Source organism: Condylura cristata, unplaced genomic scaffold (genome assembly GCF_000260355.1).
Source record: "Condylura cristata isolate star-nosed mole 26May11 unplaced genomic scaffold, ConCri1.0 scaffold00033, whole genome shotgun sequence".
In the NCBI taxonomy this organism is placed as follows: domain Eukaryota; kingdom Metazoa; phylum Chordata; class Mammalia; order Eulipotyphla; family Talpidae; genus Condylura; species Condylura cristata.
The window spans coordinates 14670909-14688164 of NW_004567134.1; the positions used below are offsets into that span (position 1 = coordinate 14670909).

Here is a 17256-nt window from a genome sequence, read left to right on the forward strand (position 1 = left end):
CCACACAGCTCTACGTCTGGGTGAAGACGCCGAGCTGGAGGCGTGCAACGCACCCATGGGAGCTGGGTAGAGGGGCGTGTTAAGGCTGGAGACAGGTGATATTCAGGGTCCTCTTTTGTGCCCAGCACTGAGCTAGGCTCTACGGAGTCTTGCTAGTCCTGTGGCAATTCTGAGAGGGAACGATTCCTAGATCCATTCTAGAGAGAAGACTCCGTGAGGCTGACTGCCGAGCTGGAGATCACACCGTGAGTCGTGACGTCAGGGCCCGGGTCTAAGGCAAGGCCGTGCTTTCCCCACCACTCTGCTTCCCAGCGCTGTGAGCAAGCTGTTAAGGACTGACGGCGTCCCTCAGGCTGCGGTAGGCACTAGCACCTTCCGCTTTACTGAGGCAGCTCGCTCTCCAGCACGCCCTGCCCCCCACCTGCTGACTCCCTGCGGAGGAAAGGCGCCCAGAAGGGACGAGGCCCCCCACTCCAACGCTGGGGAAACTGTAGGAACTGTTTAGGGGAACTCACTTCAGGCAAACAGGCCTGATCTCTCACAAAGCCCTAAAGAGGCAGAAAGTCGGCCAGGCGCTGGGCGTGGCGCCTTTAGGCCTGCTTCTCAAAGGCCCACTGCCCACCGCCGCGGACCTAATGTGTGTGAGCGCCTGACCCCTCGAGTAGTCCCATTCTGGGGCTCTCACAGAGGCCTTGTGAAATAAGATGGGGGTGGGGAACTCCCCCGTCCCTTCTCTTCTTCCGATGACAACTGCGATCCTGTCACTATACTGTGTCTTAGTCACTCACAGACACAGGCAGGCCTCCAGCAAGGGAGAAGCAGATTTCTTCAAAAGCAATCACCCGCATGCTGAGCCCCTGCCCTGAGCCACAGTGAGTTACCAGCGTTCGTGGGATCCTCACAGTAACCGTGTGGGAAAGGCCTTACTGCCATCAGTGAGGCGCACGGGCTCCAGCAGCTTGTCGGGGGAACTGAAGGGGAAGGCTGTGCCCGGGCCTCTCGGACTTGGGGCCGGTCTCTGCACCCCCTACCTCACTGCTCTCCCTGGGGCTGCGGGGCGTGGAATGGGCCCTCCTACGGGGCCTGGAAAGTTGCCTCTAAGTCAAGGCCCAGCGCTCTCAGCAACGTCACCTGAAAAAGCAGCTCCCTGGTGTGGATGTCATACACCAAGCACGTGTCGTTTTCATCCACCACAGCCAGCTTGTTGCGGGAGGCACTCATGTCCAAGCAGCGCACGGCCGTGGCCTGCTTTAGCAGGACGATGGCAAAGAGATTATCCACGAAGATCTTCAGGATCTGGGGAAATTTCAGAGGAAGCGTGCGTGACCATGGCAACAAGACAGGCGTGTGGCCAGGGCGGGGGTGCCATGTGCGCTCCAAGAACAACACCCACTAACTCCCGGCCCAGAGGCTCGGAACAGACAAGGTGGCAGGGAGAAAAGAGCCTGCGCTTCTGGAGGAGACCAGAAGCACGGTTCAGCAGAGGTCACCAAAGTAACACCAGGCGCAGGCAATCCAAACTCATCTGAACGCCTGGTGGACCGGGCATCTGTGAATGACATGAACCACACTAGGGTTCAGAGACACCATCCAGCAAGACCCAAGACACTAACATCGGAAGAGGCCACTATAAACACGAGCAGGACATCTGTTATAGCCACAGCAAGACGAGGAGGATGCCGATGACAGCTATCAGCTTTGGAAAGGCCTGTGGGGTCTGCGGGATTAGCCTCGTGCATGAAACCTGAGCTTCAGAAAGGTGCAGTGCCCTCCCCAGGTGACACAGCTGGAGTGTGGTCAAGTAAGAATACGACTCCAGGTCGACCTGCCCCCAAAGCTCTCAGGCTCTCAGGCTCACACTGGAGGTGACAGCGAACTGTGAGCGAGAAGCAGGCTCTGCCCCCCTCCCCCCCGGGAGTGCTCCTCTGCCCTGCCGATCTCACACGCCAGGGCGTCCATCCCCGGGAAAGGCCTGACAAGCCTCAGCCACAGCCATCTGCCAGACAGCTTGGCGCTCAGACTAATGCAGTTATATTTTCGCTTTCAAGTTTCCATGTAGCCCACTTAGAACTTTTCTTATTTTGAGCAAAGAACACACACACACAGACACACAGACATCCATTTCACTCTGTGTAACCCAGATCTTCTGCATCTATGGAAGCTGAGGGCCCATTTTTCTTACAGCCTCGAGTGACAGCCTGAGGACCAGGACCCTCTAGTGCCCAAGCGGCCTTGGCGCAGCCCTCTGCCCAGTGGAGACTGGACCCAAGGAATGGTCACTGCACCTCTCTAGCGTTCTCCTACCTGCTCCCTAATCTACGCAATGAGTGGAGGCTGCATCACACTACGAGTTTGAGGGCCTCTCTGGCTGAAGCTGCCCTCATAAAACCAACCTCGGGGCCACCCTCTAACATGCCCATGCAGGGGAGAAGCCTGGGGGGTCACCACTAGCTGGCTGCCAGCATCTGCATGCAGCGGTCAGCCCCACGGGAACCGAGCGAGCGCTCACCTGTCCATTCTTCAGGCCCACCAACAGACCTTCCCTTCCTGGAGGGCCGCCAATCACCTTGATGTAGCGAATGAGAGACTCCATCTGCCACTCCCGCTCCTTCACTCCGCTGAAGGACAGGCACTGCAGCCGCTTCTCCTAGAAAGCAAACCCCACCGTGCGGAGATGCAGGAACGAGTGTCCCCGCCCGCCCCGCTGGTCTTCCTACGGCTGATGGAAACCTACTGGTGGGTGTCTATCCAGCCCCTCCACCCCCCACTAGGCATCATCAGCCCCTCTCCACGGGGTGCTCCGTGGGGTACAGAAGAGCCTCAGGTCTTCTGTACAGGGCCCCCGGGCAGCCACACCCCAAAGCATGCCCCTGTCCAGCTGGTGGTGCCCCTAAACATTAGACTTTTAGAGATTTTAATGGTGTTTCTTCCCACCATGGTTCCTGAAGGATGGCTTCCATACTAGCACGCCCAGTAGGCCTCGTTTTGTGCAATCAAACCCACCTCCACCTCCAAGAAGGATGTGGGGCTGGCTCCTCTCAAAGTCTCTCTAAGCCTCCCTCTAAATGACCAGACACTTTCCAGATGGTGTCAGCTGAGGATAACTTTTCTGTGAAAAAAAGACTCTTAGGAAGAAAACCTCCATTACTATTTTTTTCAGTTGATATAAAAATTGCTGTTGTTTAACTGAAAGATGCACATTTTCTGGGATATAAATTTATGCTTTAAGTCACTAACAGATGTAATCCCAGAATAGTGAAGTGCTTTGCTTCTCCAGTCTATGGCCCATGACTTCCAGTCCAGTCTGACTCATCCAGATGTCAGCAAAGTTAAGACACGAACAACCTCTGCGTTCGGTGGAAGGGACTTACTTCCTAGGGACCAATCTTAAAAGCACGGGTTAGGCGTCCTCTCCCTGGGAGAGGCCTGATTCACCGATTCACCCTCCAGTGCGGCTGCCCACCTGGCAGAGGATGATGTGATTGGCACACACCACCAGGAGGTTGCACTCAAACTTCTTGATGATCTTCTCCTTCACCCGGTAATGCATATCTGACGAGTCATCGGAATACAATTCATAGATGAGAATTTTCTCTGGCAGTTGGATAGCTAATCGATTTTTGTAGATGGCAATTTTCTTGACAAGCTCTTTGCATTTAATCCGAACTGTCAAAGAAAAAAAAAAATCCAGCTCCAGAAGAGGTTGTTAAGTAAGGTGGAAGGCAGAGAAATTAAAAGCTATCATTTACTTAATGCTATTGGCAATTAAAGTGAGACACTCTCATCAAAAACTCCTTACAGAGTGTCTTATACACAATCAGTTCTGCTAAACACTGGAATCCAAAACTGTATATAATCTTTGTGGCCCAAAGCTTACGCTGAGTACGGAAAATAAAATTCGCTCCATCACTCACTGACTATAAATAGAAAAATCCTATGCCTGGCATTAATGGGGACACGCACCATCCCAGCCCCCAGACTACAGGAAATGAGCCTCTCTGGTACCCACTGAGCTCGCATACCCTCACCAAAGTGGAGACAATGTCCCTGGAAGGGCGACTGGGACCACCCGTGTGGCTACGCCCGCACAACCAGCGCCAGTAAACAGGGGCCTTCCCCGATGGGGGCAGAGGGTGTCCCCTGAACCTGAAGGGCAGCCCGCACCCTGATCCCTGCACACAGGCTCCCGACAGTGACCTACTCATTGGGCTGTCCCCCGAGTAGGCACTGAACACCAGCCACGCTTGGCCACCTCGGTGGACAGAGGGGGCCACCTGGGTCTGAGGGGTAGGCCCAAAACCCTGTCTTGTGACTGGGCTATGGTGACTCACTTTACCCCTTCACATCTCTGGGATAAGGACCCCCCAGGAGGCAAGTGGAGACGGCTGAGAAACACTTTGGAAACAAGTCTGACCACAGAGGAGGGTGGTCCACAGAGACCCAAACCAGCCATCTTGGTTTTGACTTGTTATAAACTATTCTCTCACTCAGGAAATCCATGTCCCCCTTGGGATCGGCTGCAAAATTTTGTGATTCTAAATGGCTTTTTTGAGAGAGGGTTTATTGCTTGCAAACTTTCAAAGGCTCCCACGGCCCACCCTGCCCCCCACCTCCACATACAAAAAAGCAATCGGTGGTTCAAATGTTTCTCAAAGACCAAGGACAGACCCTCTTATCCCTCCGCTCGCCCTGTAGCAGCTCCCTCACCCACCCCTCTTCCAAGGCCTGGAGGGCTGGGGCAGACCCAGCTCTCACCTTTCTGCTCAGTGATCAGGTGCTGCACGATGACATCGGTCATGCTGTCCCTGTAGGCGTACCGGTCCTTGTAGAGCCCGTGGACGGTGCTGAAAATCAGCTGGTAGAAGGAAATGGTGCCATCCTGGCAGCCGACCACCTGCAGGGAGAGTGCTGTCAAAACGCAGCTCCCTGTGGACAGTCTGCCCTCCCTGGGCACGGGCAGACATCGGCGACCCGAGCGGCCAAGCGTGGCTGGTGTTCAGTGCCTACTCGGGGACAGCCTGACGGCGTAAACTTCTCCTTACCACATAGTTGGACTCAGGCTTCACTTTACACGTCCACACCCAGGAGTTCTGCTCCCCAACACTCCCGAGCCGCACTCCATCCTTGGTGAAAAGTGATACTTGCTTGTCTGAACCCCCTAGCAAAATGTACTCCCCTTTAGTGAAATAGCTGATGCAGCAGGGGTCAAAGTTCAGAGGCCGGTCCTTCCCGATCTGAGAAAAGAGGACATACACCAAGGGAAAGACCTCTTCTGAATCCACAATTGCAGCGAGTGAAAGGCTTTTCTTACAGACTTGTACAGTATGTCATGGTGAAGAATATTCCATTGCATGGACGGTCCACATTTTATTTATTCACTCATCACTTGACAGACATTTGGGTTGTTCCTACCACTTGGCTTTTACAAGTAGTTGCCTATCCAGGGTGTCCCTGCCAGTCTGTGAGCTCTGGCGAGCAGAGAGACTCCATAGCCCTATGTCAGCAGCCCCTGGGCCCGGCGAAGGGCCAAGGTGGCACTTATCAGTGTGGGGGTGTATGGCGCAAATGCAGGGAAGCGGGGCTCACTCCTGAGGCCAAGGCCGTAGTCAGGCCAGTCCGGGTTTCACTCCCCAGCCCCATGTCTTCTGGTATGTGCAGCCTGGAGTACAGTATTTCACTGCTAAGAGTCTCGTCTGCTCCTTTTTAAGAGTTGATAGCTCACAGGGTGTAAGAGTAACGGGAGACAAAGTGTGCACAGACCTGAGCACGCCACAGCAGCGCCGTAAAAGCTCAGGAGACAGGAGCAGACGACGAGAGTGCCCTGACGAACAATGCCGTCGGGAGCGGAAAGCGGCCCCTCATGCACATGACCACGCTCGTCACCCACGGGGTCTGCGGAGAGCAACGTACCTGTTTTCCACTCAGTTGGTAGAAGGAAAGTTTCTGTCCCCAGTCAGCTACAGCCAGGATGTCATTATGTTCCTCTCTAATCAACAGAAGACAAAAGAGGTTACATGGGGCCAGGGCCTGCTGGCTGGCCAGTCCTAAGGGTCTAACAAACAACAGGAAGAAGCCAGCCCGCCCCAGCTGTCGGCCTGCCAAGTGGTACAGTTGTCACGAGGCCAAAGCATACTGTGGGCCGGCCTGCCAATCAATTTGAGGGGTGAGGAGCAGCGAGGCCCAGCACCCTGGGATCTGTTATGTTACCGTCAGCTCACCCCTGAGCTTGCGGTGCCCACCCACACCAGTGGAGAGGCTAAACCCCACTTCCAAGTGTCCTGGGAACGAGCTAAAAAGGAGCAAGGTGGTTGGTAGAGCCAAGATCCTTTTTTTCCTAAGGTGCTGTAAAATGCGGGGAGCTGGGGGAGAAGGATGTCTTTAGCAATGGGAAAGCTCGGCCTCTCTGATCATTTCTTAATGGACAAGGAAACCTGGAGCTCTCTCTGAAAAGGGAAAATAGCACCTAAAACTAGGTTCTCCACAGCAAGGGCTCTCACACAGGGGAGATGGGTTCTGCCTGGCGCTAAGAAAGGACAGTGGGCTTTCTAGAACAGTGGGCTTTCCGAAGACCAGCAACCGCATCTGAATCTGAGCTCAGCCTGTGGGGTGAGGGCTGTCGAACCCAGCTGAGAGTTCCTCAGCTGACACGGGGGGTCAGGCTCCTGGGGGTCTAGCCCGAGAGAGCGGCCCCAGCCTGGCAGGCCTGGTGTTCGCCCAGATCACCTGGCGGCACCGGTAGCCACGCAGACAAGGCAGGGGGTAGTCTTATCTGCAAAACTCGGCCAAGAGTAGCTTAATAGAGATATCACAGGCCGCCAGGCATACCGGGGAAAGCAGAGAGGAGGACATTAACAGGAAGGGGCCCGCAGGACTTTGTGACTGGCACTGACATGCCAGTATAGTCCAGAACAGCCTTCTTGAGGGGCCGGGGGGTGGGTTCATATGTGGCTCTGGGCTAGTCCAGCCCCCACGTACCCAACGAGACTGGTGGTTCCAACTCCTTCCCCCCAGCACTAGGACTCTTCATCAAAATGAAAACTCAAGGAATCAAAGAGGTTGCTCCGGCTAAAGCTCAGATGAAGACCTGAAGCCCCCCCGCCCCCCTTTCCGGCCCCTGCCTCCCACTCCTCCTCCCAGGGAGCCCCGAGAAGGCCTCCTAGCACACAGTGTGGAGCCCCCTGCCTGGTCACTTTTGTCCCATCGGGAGCTCCTGGCTGCCCAGGTTCTCCCTGCTCCAGGAAGAAAAGGGCCTGACAGCCAGGACCCGGGAGTGAGGGCTGTGGCTAGGGAGGGCCCCTCTCGACATGTATCCTAGCCATGCAGGGGAGGCCACTGCGGGGGCACAGCTGGAAAAGGGCCTGGTGGTAGGCGAGGTGCCCGATGGGCTGGGGCACATCGAGCAAGGTGCAAGGCATGTCCCCCCAGGACGGCCAGGGGCGCTGGAAAGAGTTCATTCTGTGATGGGAAGTGTGGAAAAAAGATGACAATGTAGGACGGGTTAATCACATGGACACACAGAAAACTGAGGGGAAATACACTAACATTTTAACAGTAGTTTCCTCAGCGGTAAGGTTTTCTGGAAAAGGGGAGCTTTCTAGACTTCTAAGTATTTCCTGAAGTTTCTCACACACAACACGCTTTAAGGGTGTGCCCCCCTTGCCGGGGGAGCTTTCTTTAGCACCTCCCCCAGCCCTCTGGCAAAGGAGCTTGCGAGCAGCCTCTCCCCGGCAGGCCTGCGCCAGCCCGGCCCTCCGAGGAGGCCCTCGGCCCTCGGGACACTCACGAGCTGTCGTCCCTGAGGCTGTCGTCCTCGTCCTCTGGCTCTTCCTCCTCTGCCTCACTACCCTGACTACTGTACACTGTTGACTTCAGAGTGGAAGAAGGGATTTCCTGAAAATATCTGTTGACCATGACTTCCTCGGCATCCTCGTTCTCTCTGTTCATCCAGAAACTCTCCCATCGGCTGTAGACATAAGTGGTTGTTCACAATCACGCTGCTGAGAACTACACTGAAGCTATAATTTCAAAACCTGTCTAAGAGTCCCTGAGCCCTGTCCGGAAGAGGACAGCAACCAGGTACACCAGGCATCCTGCTTCTCATGAATTAAAAATGGTACCCCGAAGCCACAAAGTCATCTCTGGCCACAAAATCCAATAGCAGGAACTCTGGGGCAGGCTAATGGCTCTGAAGGCATTAGACAGGCCTGGTACAGCCCGCATCTGGGTAAAGTTATTCAGGAAGAGGCGTGTTTATCGAGTGGCGGAAAGGCAGTGGGCTCATACGGCCTTCTAAATCAAGTGGGCACCACCTGTAAGGTGCCACTGGGCTGGTAAACAATTAAGTGCTTTTACCTTCAGAGGACTCTGGAGGGGGGGGAGGGATGCTGACGGCTTTACAATATTGCAGGATTTTACAAAGAGTGTCTAAAGCTCCTAGTCCACCCTCCAAGTCACACAGGCAGAGGAGGGAAAGCGTGTGGAAAGCTGGAGAAGGTAGGTGCCAACTGTCTGTGAACTCTAGGCTCAAAGGACACTTACAGACTAAATTTTGGCTTTTCTGGCAAGGGCAGCAAAAAAGGCTCATGAGAAGTATTTATTATCGGATGAGCAAATGTTCTGCCCAGACTTGGAGCAAAGAACCAAAAAGGGAAAGGACCAGAATAAAAGCCACAGCAAAGAGGTGAGCTATAAATGCCTGAGGATACAGCCCTACTTTGTCACATGTGCGCACGTCCGCGTACACACGCACGCACACACACGCACGCACACACACTTCGGGCTGGCCTAGATAGCTCATCTGCTTAGCCGAATCTCTGGGAGTCGTTCCAACACACAAGATGGGCTCTCAAAAAATTCCACTGAAATGGAACAGGTTCCAAAACTCATCAGTCAGTGAGGTCTGAGGCCTCCGAAATCAGAGAGAACTGGGGCGAGGACGCGGCCCGCACAGCGAGGCCTGCTCCGCAAGGGGCTCGCCCTGCAGGGGGACGCTGCACCAGCACCTTGAGGGGTTCCAGCAGATGGACCAGACGGGGGACAGAGAGCCCCCAGGGCGTTCGATCTTCACTTTCTCCTCGCCGCTTTTGTTCCGTATGCTGATGATCCCGTTGAACATGCCCAGAGCCAGGTACTGACCGTCATTTGTCCAGCTGTCCACACCATCAACAGAGGGCATGGGGAGAGGGAAAGGACACAGCAGGTCACACCAGTGAGCACGAGAAGTATAGTCTGGGCAGGCCGCAGTAACTGCTCACCCTGGTCCTGACGCAAACGTCACAGGACCACACTGAAAATGCCCTTTATTTCGAGCACTAACACTGGTAAGCCGTGCGTGGCTCCCGCTCTCTGGACTTGCCCTCGCCTGGCGTGTACTGCAGAGCCAGCCGCCACTGCCCAGAGGCCGTTTCCACACCTCCCCACCTCAGAGGCACCTTAAGAATAGTACCTGCCTTGGTGCTTGCCCAGCCAGCACCTAAACAGGTGCCCAACAGGTGAGGAGTGGAGGAAAGGCCACGTTCAGAAGCTGAACAGCAAAAATAGCTAAATTTATACTGTGTCTGCCGCGTGCCAGGTGCTACGTGGTAAGCCTTCTGTGGGCTTCCCAGAGCACACAGCACGTGCCCTCACTTGTAAGAGAAGGGACCGGAGGCCCTCGCCAGAGCCTGAGTGGCATCCTAAGGTCCCAGAGCCTACCCGCCACTGGATCTGGATCAAACAGGTCTGTGCTCCTCCGGCACCCATGCTGCCTGGCAAGGAGAGCTGCGCCCCCAGAGCCTCCACCGGGCACGGAGTCCACGAAGGAGGCTGACTCGGTGACAGCAGGCAGGCAACTGGCGCTCCCTTCCCTGGGTGAGAGAGGCGCCCAAGCAGCGGACTACGCAGGACCATCTGCACGCTGTAAGCCAACTGGACTTTAAGTGTCGGAAGGGAGCATCAAGCCACCTTGGGTGCTGCCCCAACTCACCTGCAGCAGGTGATCTTGCTGCTGGACTTGTGTTTGGAGACGGACTTCTGCTCAGGAGACCACAAGCCTTCAGTGCAAAACAGTGTTAAAGGCAGATGGCTGGACTATTTATTCAGCAATAAAAAAGGAACAAACTTGAGCTACACAACAACTGAGATGGATTTCCAGGGTTTTATGCTGAGTGGGAAAAGTCAATGGCAAAGGTTATATTGATATAATTCCATATCACATTCCCAAAGTGACTAAATATACAGAGCTGGAGAAGAGATTGGTGGCTATCAACCACGGGGTGGGAATACTAGGAAGCAGGGGTGCCGGTGGAGGAATATCTTTGCGGAGGTGGTCACCGACGCAGGTGATAATGGCAGAACACCCAGCTCTTGCTGGATCTGTACAACGTGACATCAAATGCAGTCCGAGGGGAAGCAGCTGCATGCGCAGAGACCTCACTACCACCTTGGCCACTGGGAGCGCGCGTCACTGAAACTGGACACAACCCCTCCCGGGCTTCCCTGGCGCTTGGCCAGAGCACTGCTTGCGGGCAGTGCGGGGTAGGCTCTTTATTGCCACCAGCAGAGCCCACTGGGGCTCAGGCTGCTAGCAGAGGCCAGAGTGACGGCGACCGCAGCGGCTGTCCTGCCACCCGGCCCCGCGCATGTGGCCGCTGGGGCCCCGCGGGCAGCGAGCGCTGAGGCTTCTCCAGCTGCCAGCAGCAGAGGCCCACGGACCTGGTGCCTGCGTCGGGGATGGAAAAACCAGGTGCCAAGAGGTAAGTGGTGCAGTCATAGGACTGAAACCTGTCCACCCAGACTGGCATGCGGGGAGCCCCGAGAGAGGAGGTAAGCGAGGGGGAGGCAGCTCGGGACTGGCTGAAGGGCCGCACGCCGGCGCTCGCTGGGGCTGGGGCTGCAGACGCGCCAGCAGTGGATCTCTGAAGGAAGAAGAGAAGCGGAGAGCTTTGTGGAGGCCGCCCGCTGCTGCCTCTGCCATCGCCTGGGCCACCACAGGCCTGGGGCCTGGTGGCTCAAGGAGCTGTTGCTGGTGCGGGCCAGCAACTCGCACCACTGGCCAGCCGTCCAGCACCTCCCATGGGTGACGGGCTCTCGGTGTCTGGGTCACCTCTGAGAGTGGTTAGTCACCCATCAGCACCTCCCAATGCTGCTGCCTCCGCCGCTCTGGTCCCCTGCTGTCCATCCTGACCGTCAAACCGGCAGTGGGCTACTGCAGCGTCATCTCAGTTGGACTCCGGCCCACTGCTTGCCATGATCCGTGCCCCCACTGAGGGGACGGTGGCATCTTGAATGAGTGGGCTTTGTTTAGGACTTCTGGGCACTGTGGACACTAGCTGGGGTGAGACAGCCTGTGGCCTTCGAGGCCCTTTGTCTCCCTGTTTATTAAAGCCCCTTGCTGTTCCCTGAGTCTGCGTGTGTGCTGATGCGCACCAGTGGACCTATGGACAGCGCCCTGTCCTGCACCTGGACACTGTCCTTTTGAGTAGCTATAGCCCTGTGTCAGGATTCCTAAAGAGGAGGGATAATGCAAGCTGGATGGTGATTCTTCTGGTCTACCTCAAAGAAACGGCAACTTCCTCATAATTATTAGTGTGCAAGCAGAGCACAACTTGGCGTTCAATGTGATGAACGGTGCGCTCTGGAAATCGCTTCCCAGGCCTCACCACAGCGCGGCCTTGTGCGGGCTGAGCCTCCCCTGGCGCACCGGCACCCTCAGCCTGCCCTCCCGCCCCTGAGCTGGCGCAGCGCAGTAGGCGCACGTGCAGGCTCACCGGCACGCCTGCTCTCCTGGGGCCTTGCCTGGGCCTCCAAGCCCCTCCACCTTCGGCCTGCGAGCCACTGGCCTGCCTCGGCAGCAGAGCAGGACTAGGAGTTGGGCCCACCTCGGCCTGTGAGAGGTAATCACGGCCCGCCCCCAGCACGGCCCTGGCACATCACAAGCGCTCAACTTCTGGGCTAGCACTTCTTCGTACGACACCCTGACAAACTCGATTTTAAAACTACATTTTTACCACAGACTCTGAAGCCAGGGATGCTATTTTAATCCCCAAAGAAAGCACACTGACCAGTGCAGCACATGGAGAAAATGCTGAAGCTTTTCAGCGAATAACCACCCCCACCCGTTATTCACACCTGTGGGCGGCGGGTGAGGAGAGGAAAGTGGGTCCGGGACTCCTCCTTCAGGGCTGCTCCCGGGCTGCCCTCTCTTAGCAAGGCAGCCAAGCTGATGAGGTGGCACCGAACCAGCCACAACAGAGCGAACCTACAGCCCAGGCTCAAGTTCCACGGGCCCTGTCCCCTGTGCCAGCACCGGGCCAGTGCCACGTGTGGGGCAGGGCGGACTCCTCAGGGCACTCAGCCCCTCAGGAGGATCTGCAGCCACCAAACAGTAAAGGTGACACCGTGCGCAAGCAGCACACCCCACAACCACAGCGGGCCGGGGGGTGGGCAGGAGGTGACGGAACTGCCCCTGAGCAGTAAGTCAGGCCGGCAGGCCTCGCAGAGACACCCCGCCGCCATGCCACATTTCGCTTCCCTGGCCCCTTCCTCCTGTCTCCCAAATGTCCACCAGACGACATCACCGTTCACCCTTTGGTTTCTACATAAAGAATGGCTAGCAACTTCCCTCGGCCTCTGGAGACAGAGAGTATCATTCGCTCGGGACAAACCCCCACAGTTTGGACGAACCTCAGGGTTTTTTGGCCAGATTTTCAGTTACTCCAAGACAAGACAGCAAGAATCAGAACCTACCAAAGTCACTGGAGGAACAAGATGCCAGCTGGTGAGTGACCGGGTTGTAGGAGACGCACTGGATAGAGTCGTTGTGCCTGCAAGCGAAGCAGGGAGATTACCCACAGCAGGCCACAGGCGCGTAGGCCGTGACTGAGGACTGCAGTGAGGAGTCCGCAGCCTCCCGGCCTACACGTCTCCGCCTCCCACGCAGGTGGCCCACAAACAGCCCAGGCGTTCATTTTCCTCCCGACACGCCCCACCCTCCAGCTATCTTAAGCACTGCCTGCCCAGCCCAGCCTGGCCCAACTTCAGTGCCACACCCCCAGGGCCAGCAGGCTGGACACGTCCAGTCCGGGAGCTGATAAGACAGTGAGGTAAAGCTGCGGGCCGGTGCCAGGCGCACCAGAAGGGTCTTACTGATGGCCACTGCTCTCGCTGCCATGCGGAGGGCCCACAATGGGGTGCCAGGAAAGTATTACAGGCCAGCACCTGCAAATGTGGCCGATCTAACACAAAGTGAAAGCTGCGCGCACCAGGCGGCACGTGGTGTCCCAGCGTGGTTTTATTCCTTCCGGGCTGTGGAACTCATTACTGATAACTGCAAACATTCGTCGTGTTTGTAGATGCCCGCCATGAAGCAGCCAAGAGCAGAGACGACTCCAGGGTCCACCAGCGACAGCTGAACGGACACACCGGAATACTCCTCAGCCTTAAAAAGGAGAATTCTGGCACAGCTTCGCCATGGAGGAAGCTTGAGGCCACTGTGCCAAGTGCGATCAATCAGTCACCAACAGACAAATGCCATGGCCCCGCTGCCAGGAGACCCTTGGAGCACCCCAGTTCGTGGAGGAGAAAGCAGAGCAGTGTCGCCAGGGGCGGAGCCGGGAAGAAATCTCAGGGAGAGCAAGAAGAGACCAGGGAGGGGAAATGGAAGAGGGACGAGGGCACAGTCACAGCCTGGGGCTGCCAGGGGCTGAGGCGAGAGGGAGAGACCATCGTTCGAAGGAGAGAGAGCTTTGGCTTGGCAAGATGAAAGCAAGTTTCGGCAATCAGTTAAGTGTAAAACTAAACTGTGGCGATGCCATGTGGCAACTCACCGAGCCTAGAGGGCAGGAAAGCCTCTGCAGCGGGAGCCTCTAAAGCATCCTGGAGCCGCAGGGGGTGGGGGGGGCTTCTCCCAGAGGCCAGGAGAAGCCTGTAAGCAGAGCCCGCAGCCAGGAGACCGGGCTTGCGCCCCCCCCCCAGTGCCCGGCTGTGACACGGGGCATGTGAGGCCCTCCTGAGAGGGGACGCTGGTCGGGGAGGAGGGGAAACGGCACCGTCACACTAACTAAATCGAGCTCTACAAAAACCTCAAGCCTGATGCCGGCCAGGCTGCCCGCTCCAGAAATGTCCATTCGCCTGTTCATCACCCACCACACACCTCATAACTCCAAGCCCAGCTGCAGCAAAACACATTCTCCCTTCTATCTCTCCTATAGAACTTTGCCCACGAAGCTCAGTGAGAGTCAAAGGAGTAATACGTACTCCTAAATGGTTACTCACGTGTACTTCAGAATGCCTTCCAATTTTGAAGTCCAGATAATGACACTTTTGTCAGCTGAGCCAGAAGCAAAGCGCTTACCTAAAAGGATTTTTGAAAAGAAAATTTTCACACGTATGTTAAGCCAGGGTTTCCCAGAGAGTCTTTCCTTAAATACCAGTGCTTCAAAGTACCTAACAAGCACCAGCCGCTCCCTACTTAGCAGTCCTGGGCGGCAGCACTCCAGACTCAACTCCCGCCTTGCCTGGCACCGGGCCAACAAAGCTGTGCTAGGCGCCTACTGCACGCTAGGTACCTGCTTCCGTGCCGAGGATGAAGTCTGACTCAAGGACACATGGCCCCTACCTCCATGGGGTTTCTTCTAGAGGGACCAAATTAAATGAATGAAACAAACACAGTAAGGCAACACAAGAAGTGAGTCCTGGCCCTCCCTGGTGGCGCAGTGGGTCAAAGCACAGCACTGAGAAGCTAAAGCCGCTTCCGCATGAGTTCGATTCCCGCCTGCCCCGGAGGTGACCCCATGGCGCGGCAGACCTCACCTGACCCGCCCGCTGCTCCCCTCAGCAGTGTGCTTCGTCGCTCTGCCTGTTCTGCTCCCCACTCTGTCTCTGGTGAAGCCTCTCGCCACCCCTGAGCCTCTGGCCTGTACCCCAGTTCTGTATGCACAAATAAATAAATGAGTCCGAAGAAAGAGAATAACCAGTGTCCAGGTTAGGTAAGGGAAAACTCCGAGGCGCTGCTCTCGGGGCTAGGCAAAGCTTGGCCAGCTGCGGAAAGAGCAGACAGACCTATGTATGTGGGCAGAACAGATGTGCGAAGACCCTGAGGCAGGAAAGGCCTGGCATGACTAAGGGCTGAGGGGCAGCAGGCCCAGGACACGAGGGCAGGGGTGAGATGGTGGGAGAGGAGCCCTGGGGCTTTGGCCATAGCTGAGGTCTCGCTCTTCACCCTAGAGCAATGGCTGTGTGCAAAAGAGCGACGCATCTATCATTTTTACACTAACTTACTTATGAAGGAAAGAACTGGAGAGAAGCCGTGTATCACAGAGAAGTACTTGTGGCTGACACTGTGTGCAAGGCCCCAGAGGCGGAGCAGGGAATCGGGGTCACCAACACCAGGGGGCCTTCCCCCCTGGGGAGAGACGGAGCTAAGAGGTAAACACTGTCAGAGTTTTGTAAACCTTGCTAGATAATTTCAGACTTTCAGAAAATCTAGGGTAAGTGGAAGTTGACCTTGGGCATCAGCGTTCCCTGAGCCTCAAAGTTCTCATCTGAAACATAAAAGAAAATGCCTTCCTCAGAGGTTCTTTGCGGGTCCGCTAGCCGTGTCTGCGAAGCACCTTCCTCGGGGGCGGATCAGTGGATGTGACATTGCTGCCAGCTCCGGGGAAACAGAAGCTGTCTCCTCCTCCTGCCGCTCCCCCTCCGCACTACAGGCAGCAAGAGACAAAGATGGGAGGCGGAGGGTCTCGGCACCGGGCAGGGTGGGCTCCCAGTGACAGCCCTTGCCCTGGGCTGGGCCTGGGATCAGCTCCTGCTCACCGCTGCACTTTCATTTCCTCGTCTGAAAAATGGATACAGCAATTGTATTGACCTTCTAACTGTGAAGATCACGTGAGATGAGAGAGGTTAGGACAGCGCCTGGCATAGAATCAATATGGAAAGCAAGTCAGCTATTATTTTTCTATTACTTCTTCACATTGTCTTGTATTCTTTTTCTTGACACATCATCTCTGTACCATGGATGATGCTCACTGAATCCTGAACGTAAGGGGGAGTTAGAGCCCAGCAGACTCAAGAGCACGTCACACTTGAGAGCGCTTCCATGGAAAAGAGGGAAAAGAAGTCAGTGCTAAGGGTTATGGCGTCCTACAGGGTGCGCAGGCCGTGGAGAGGCAGGACACGCGAGAAAGAATGGGGGTGCCGCAGGCCCGGGCCAGGCCCATCTCTGCCGCTGCCCCCTGTAGTGGCTCCAAGTTTATTTTCTCCTTGGTGAGAAGCCCCCTGCCCTGCCCGCTTCGGAAGGCTGTCGGGAGATGACGTGTGTGACAGGACTCAGCAACGGCTGGCAAATGCCACTGATGCCAACTCACCCTGGCCACCGCCAGGGCCTTAATGATGTGGCAGGCCAATGAGCCCCTCACCTCACCAACTCTGGGGCACTGTGGCCCCCGAATCTACCGGGCCCGTGACCTGCTCTGCTCACAGCCCAGATGAAGCCGAGGCCTCCAGGCTCCCCCACCAACGAACCCTAAACTTGAACTCGCACATGTACCTGAGAAATGTGACCACAGGGCACAGCACAGCTGACTCCAGGGCAAGAAATGACTGCTGCCCTGGCCACTGACTGGCTACGTGATGCCCACAAGCCCTCCACTTCTCTGGATCTTCACAGCAGTCTAAAAAGAAGAGGCTGGGCTGGAACTGTGTGTGTACTTGAAGTATTGCATCTTTATAGGAGGGGTCATAGCTTCCATCAGACTCCCTGGGGGGTCCATCCCCCAGAGGAGCCTCGGGGATGAGGCTGGTCCCCCCGAGCCTTGTCACACTCCGACCTCCCAGCAGTGGTCACAGCGCCTGCCTGTTAGTCCTGGATCCCTGTGACTCATGAGGAAATGGACAGAGCTCAAGCTCAGAGCTGTGGCGTGGGCTGGAGTGGGAACTTAGAGTCTTCTCACCCCAAAGGCCGGTTCTTCCCACGAACCCTACATGTTGGCAGCATGGGTTATTTTTAACTCTCAGTATCAACTTCACGTGCCCATTCTCTGACCACCGCCTCCCCTCCCCTGGCCACAGAAGCTGCCTCTCCGCCGCCTTCCGCCCAGGTGGTCCTCCCAGCCTCCACTCCTCAGTCAGCAGTCCAGGCCACACATGGGATTACATCAGTCCTGTGCAGACCTCATCCCCTCCTCCTCGCTCTCACTTCATTCGCAGAGCTGCTTGCAAAACACAACTCTTCACCTCCTCCCAGAGCGCATGACGCAGCTCAAAGGGGTCATCGCAGCA

The 17256-nt window shown here is 56.2% G+C and overlaps 1 protein-coding gene across 3 annotated transcripts in view; it reads right to left on the bottom strand.

The window, feature by feature from the left end:
• The window catches only part of IFT122 (intraflagellar transport 122), a 56391-nt gene that overhangs the window by 30160 nt on the left and 8975 nt on the right, over positions 1-17256 (bottom strand). Inside the window, exons 4-14 of one of the 3 annotated variants that reach the window (XM_012732160.1) lie at positions 14254-14332; positions 12727-12803; positions 9965-10031; positions 9003-9149; positions 7784-7963; positions 5911-5986; positions 5043-5234; positions 4756-4894; positions 3464-3666; positions 2510-2647; positions 1132-1296 (exon numbers count right to left, since the gene is read on the bottom strand). In XM_012732160.1, coding sequence (XP_012587614.1) covers positions 1132-1296; positions 2510-2647; positions 3464-3666; positions 4756-4894; positions 5043-5234; positions 5911-5986; positions 7784-7963; positions 9003-9149; positions 9965-10031; positions 12727-12803; positions 14254-14332 — 1463 coding nt within the window. The remainder of the gene's footprint in view (positions 1-1131; positions 1297-2509; positions 2648-3463; positions 3667-4755; positions 4895-5042; positions 5235-5910; positions 5987-7783; positions 7964-9002; positions 9150-9964; positions 10032-12726; positions 12804-14253; positions 14333-17256) is intronic. The other 2 variants (XM_012732162.1, XM_012732161.1) reach the window with 2 other exon arrangements.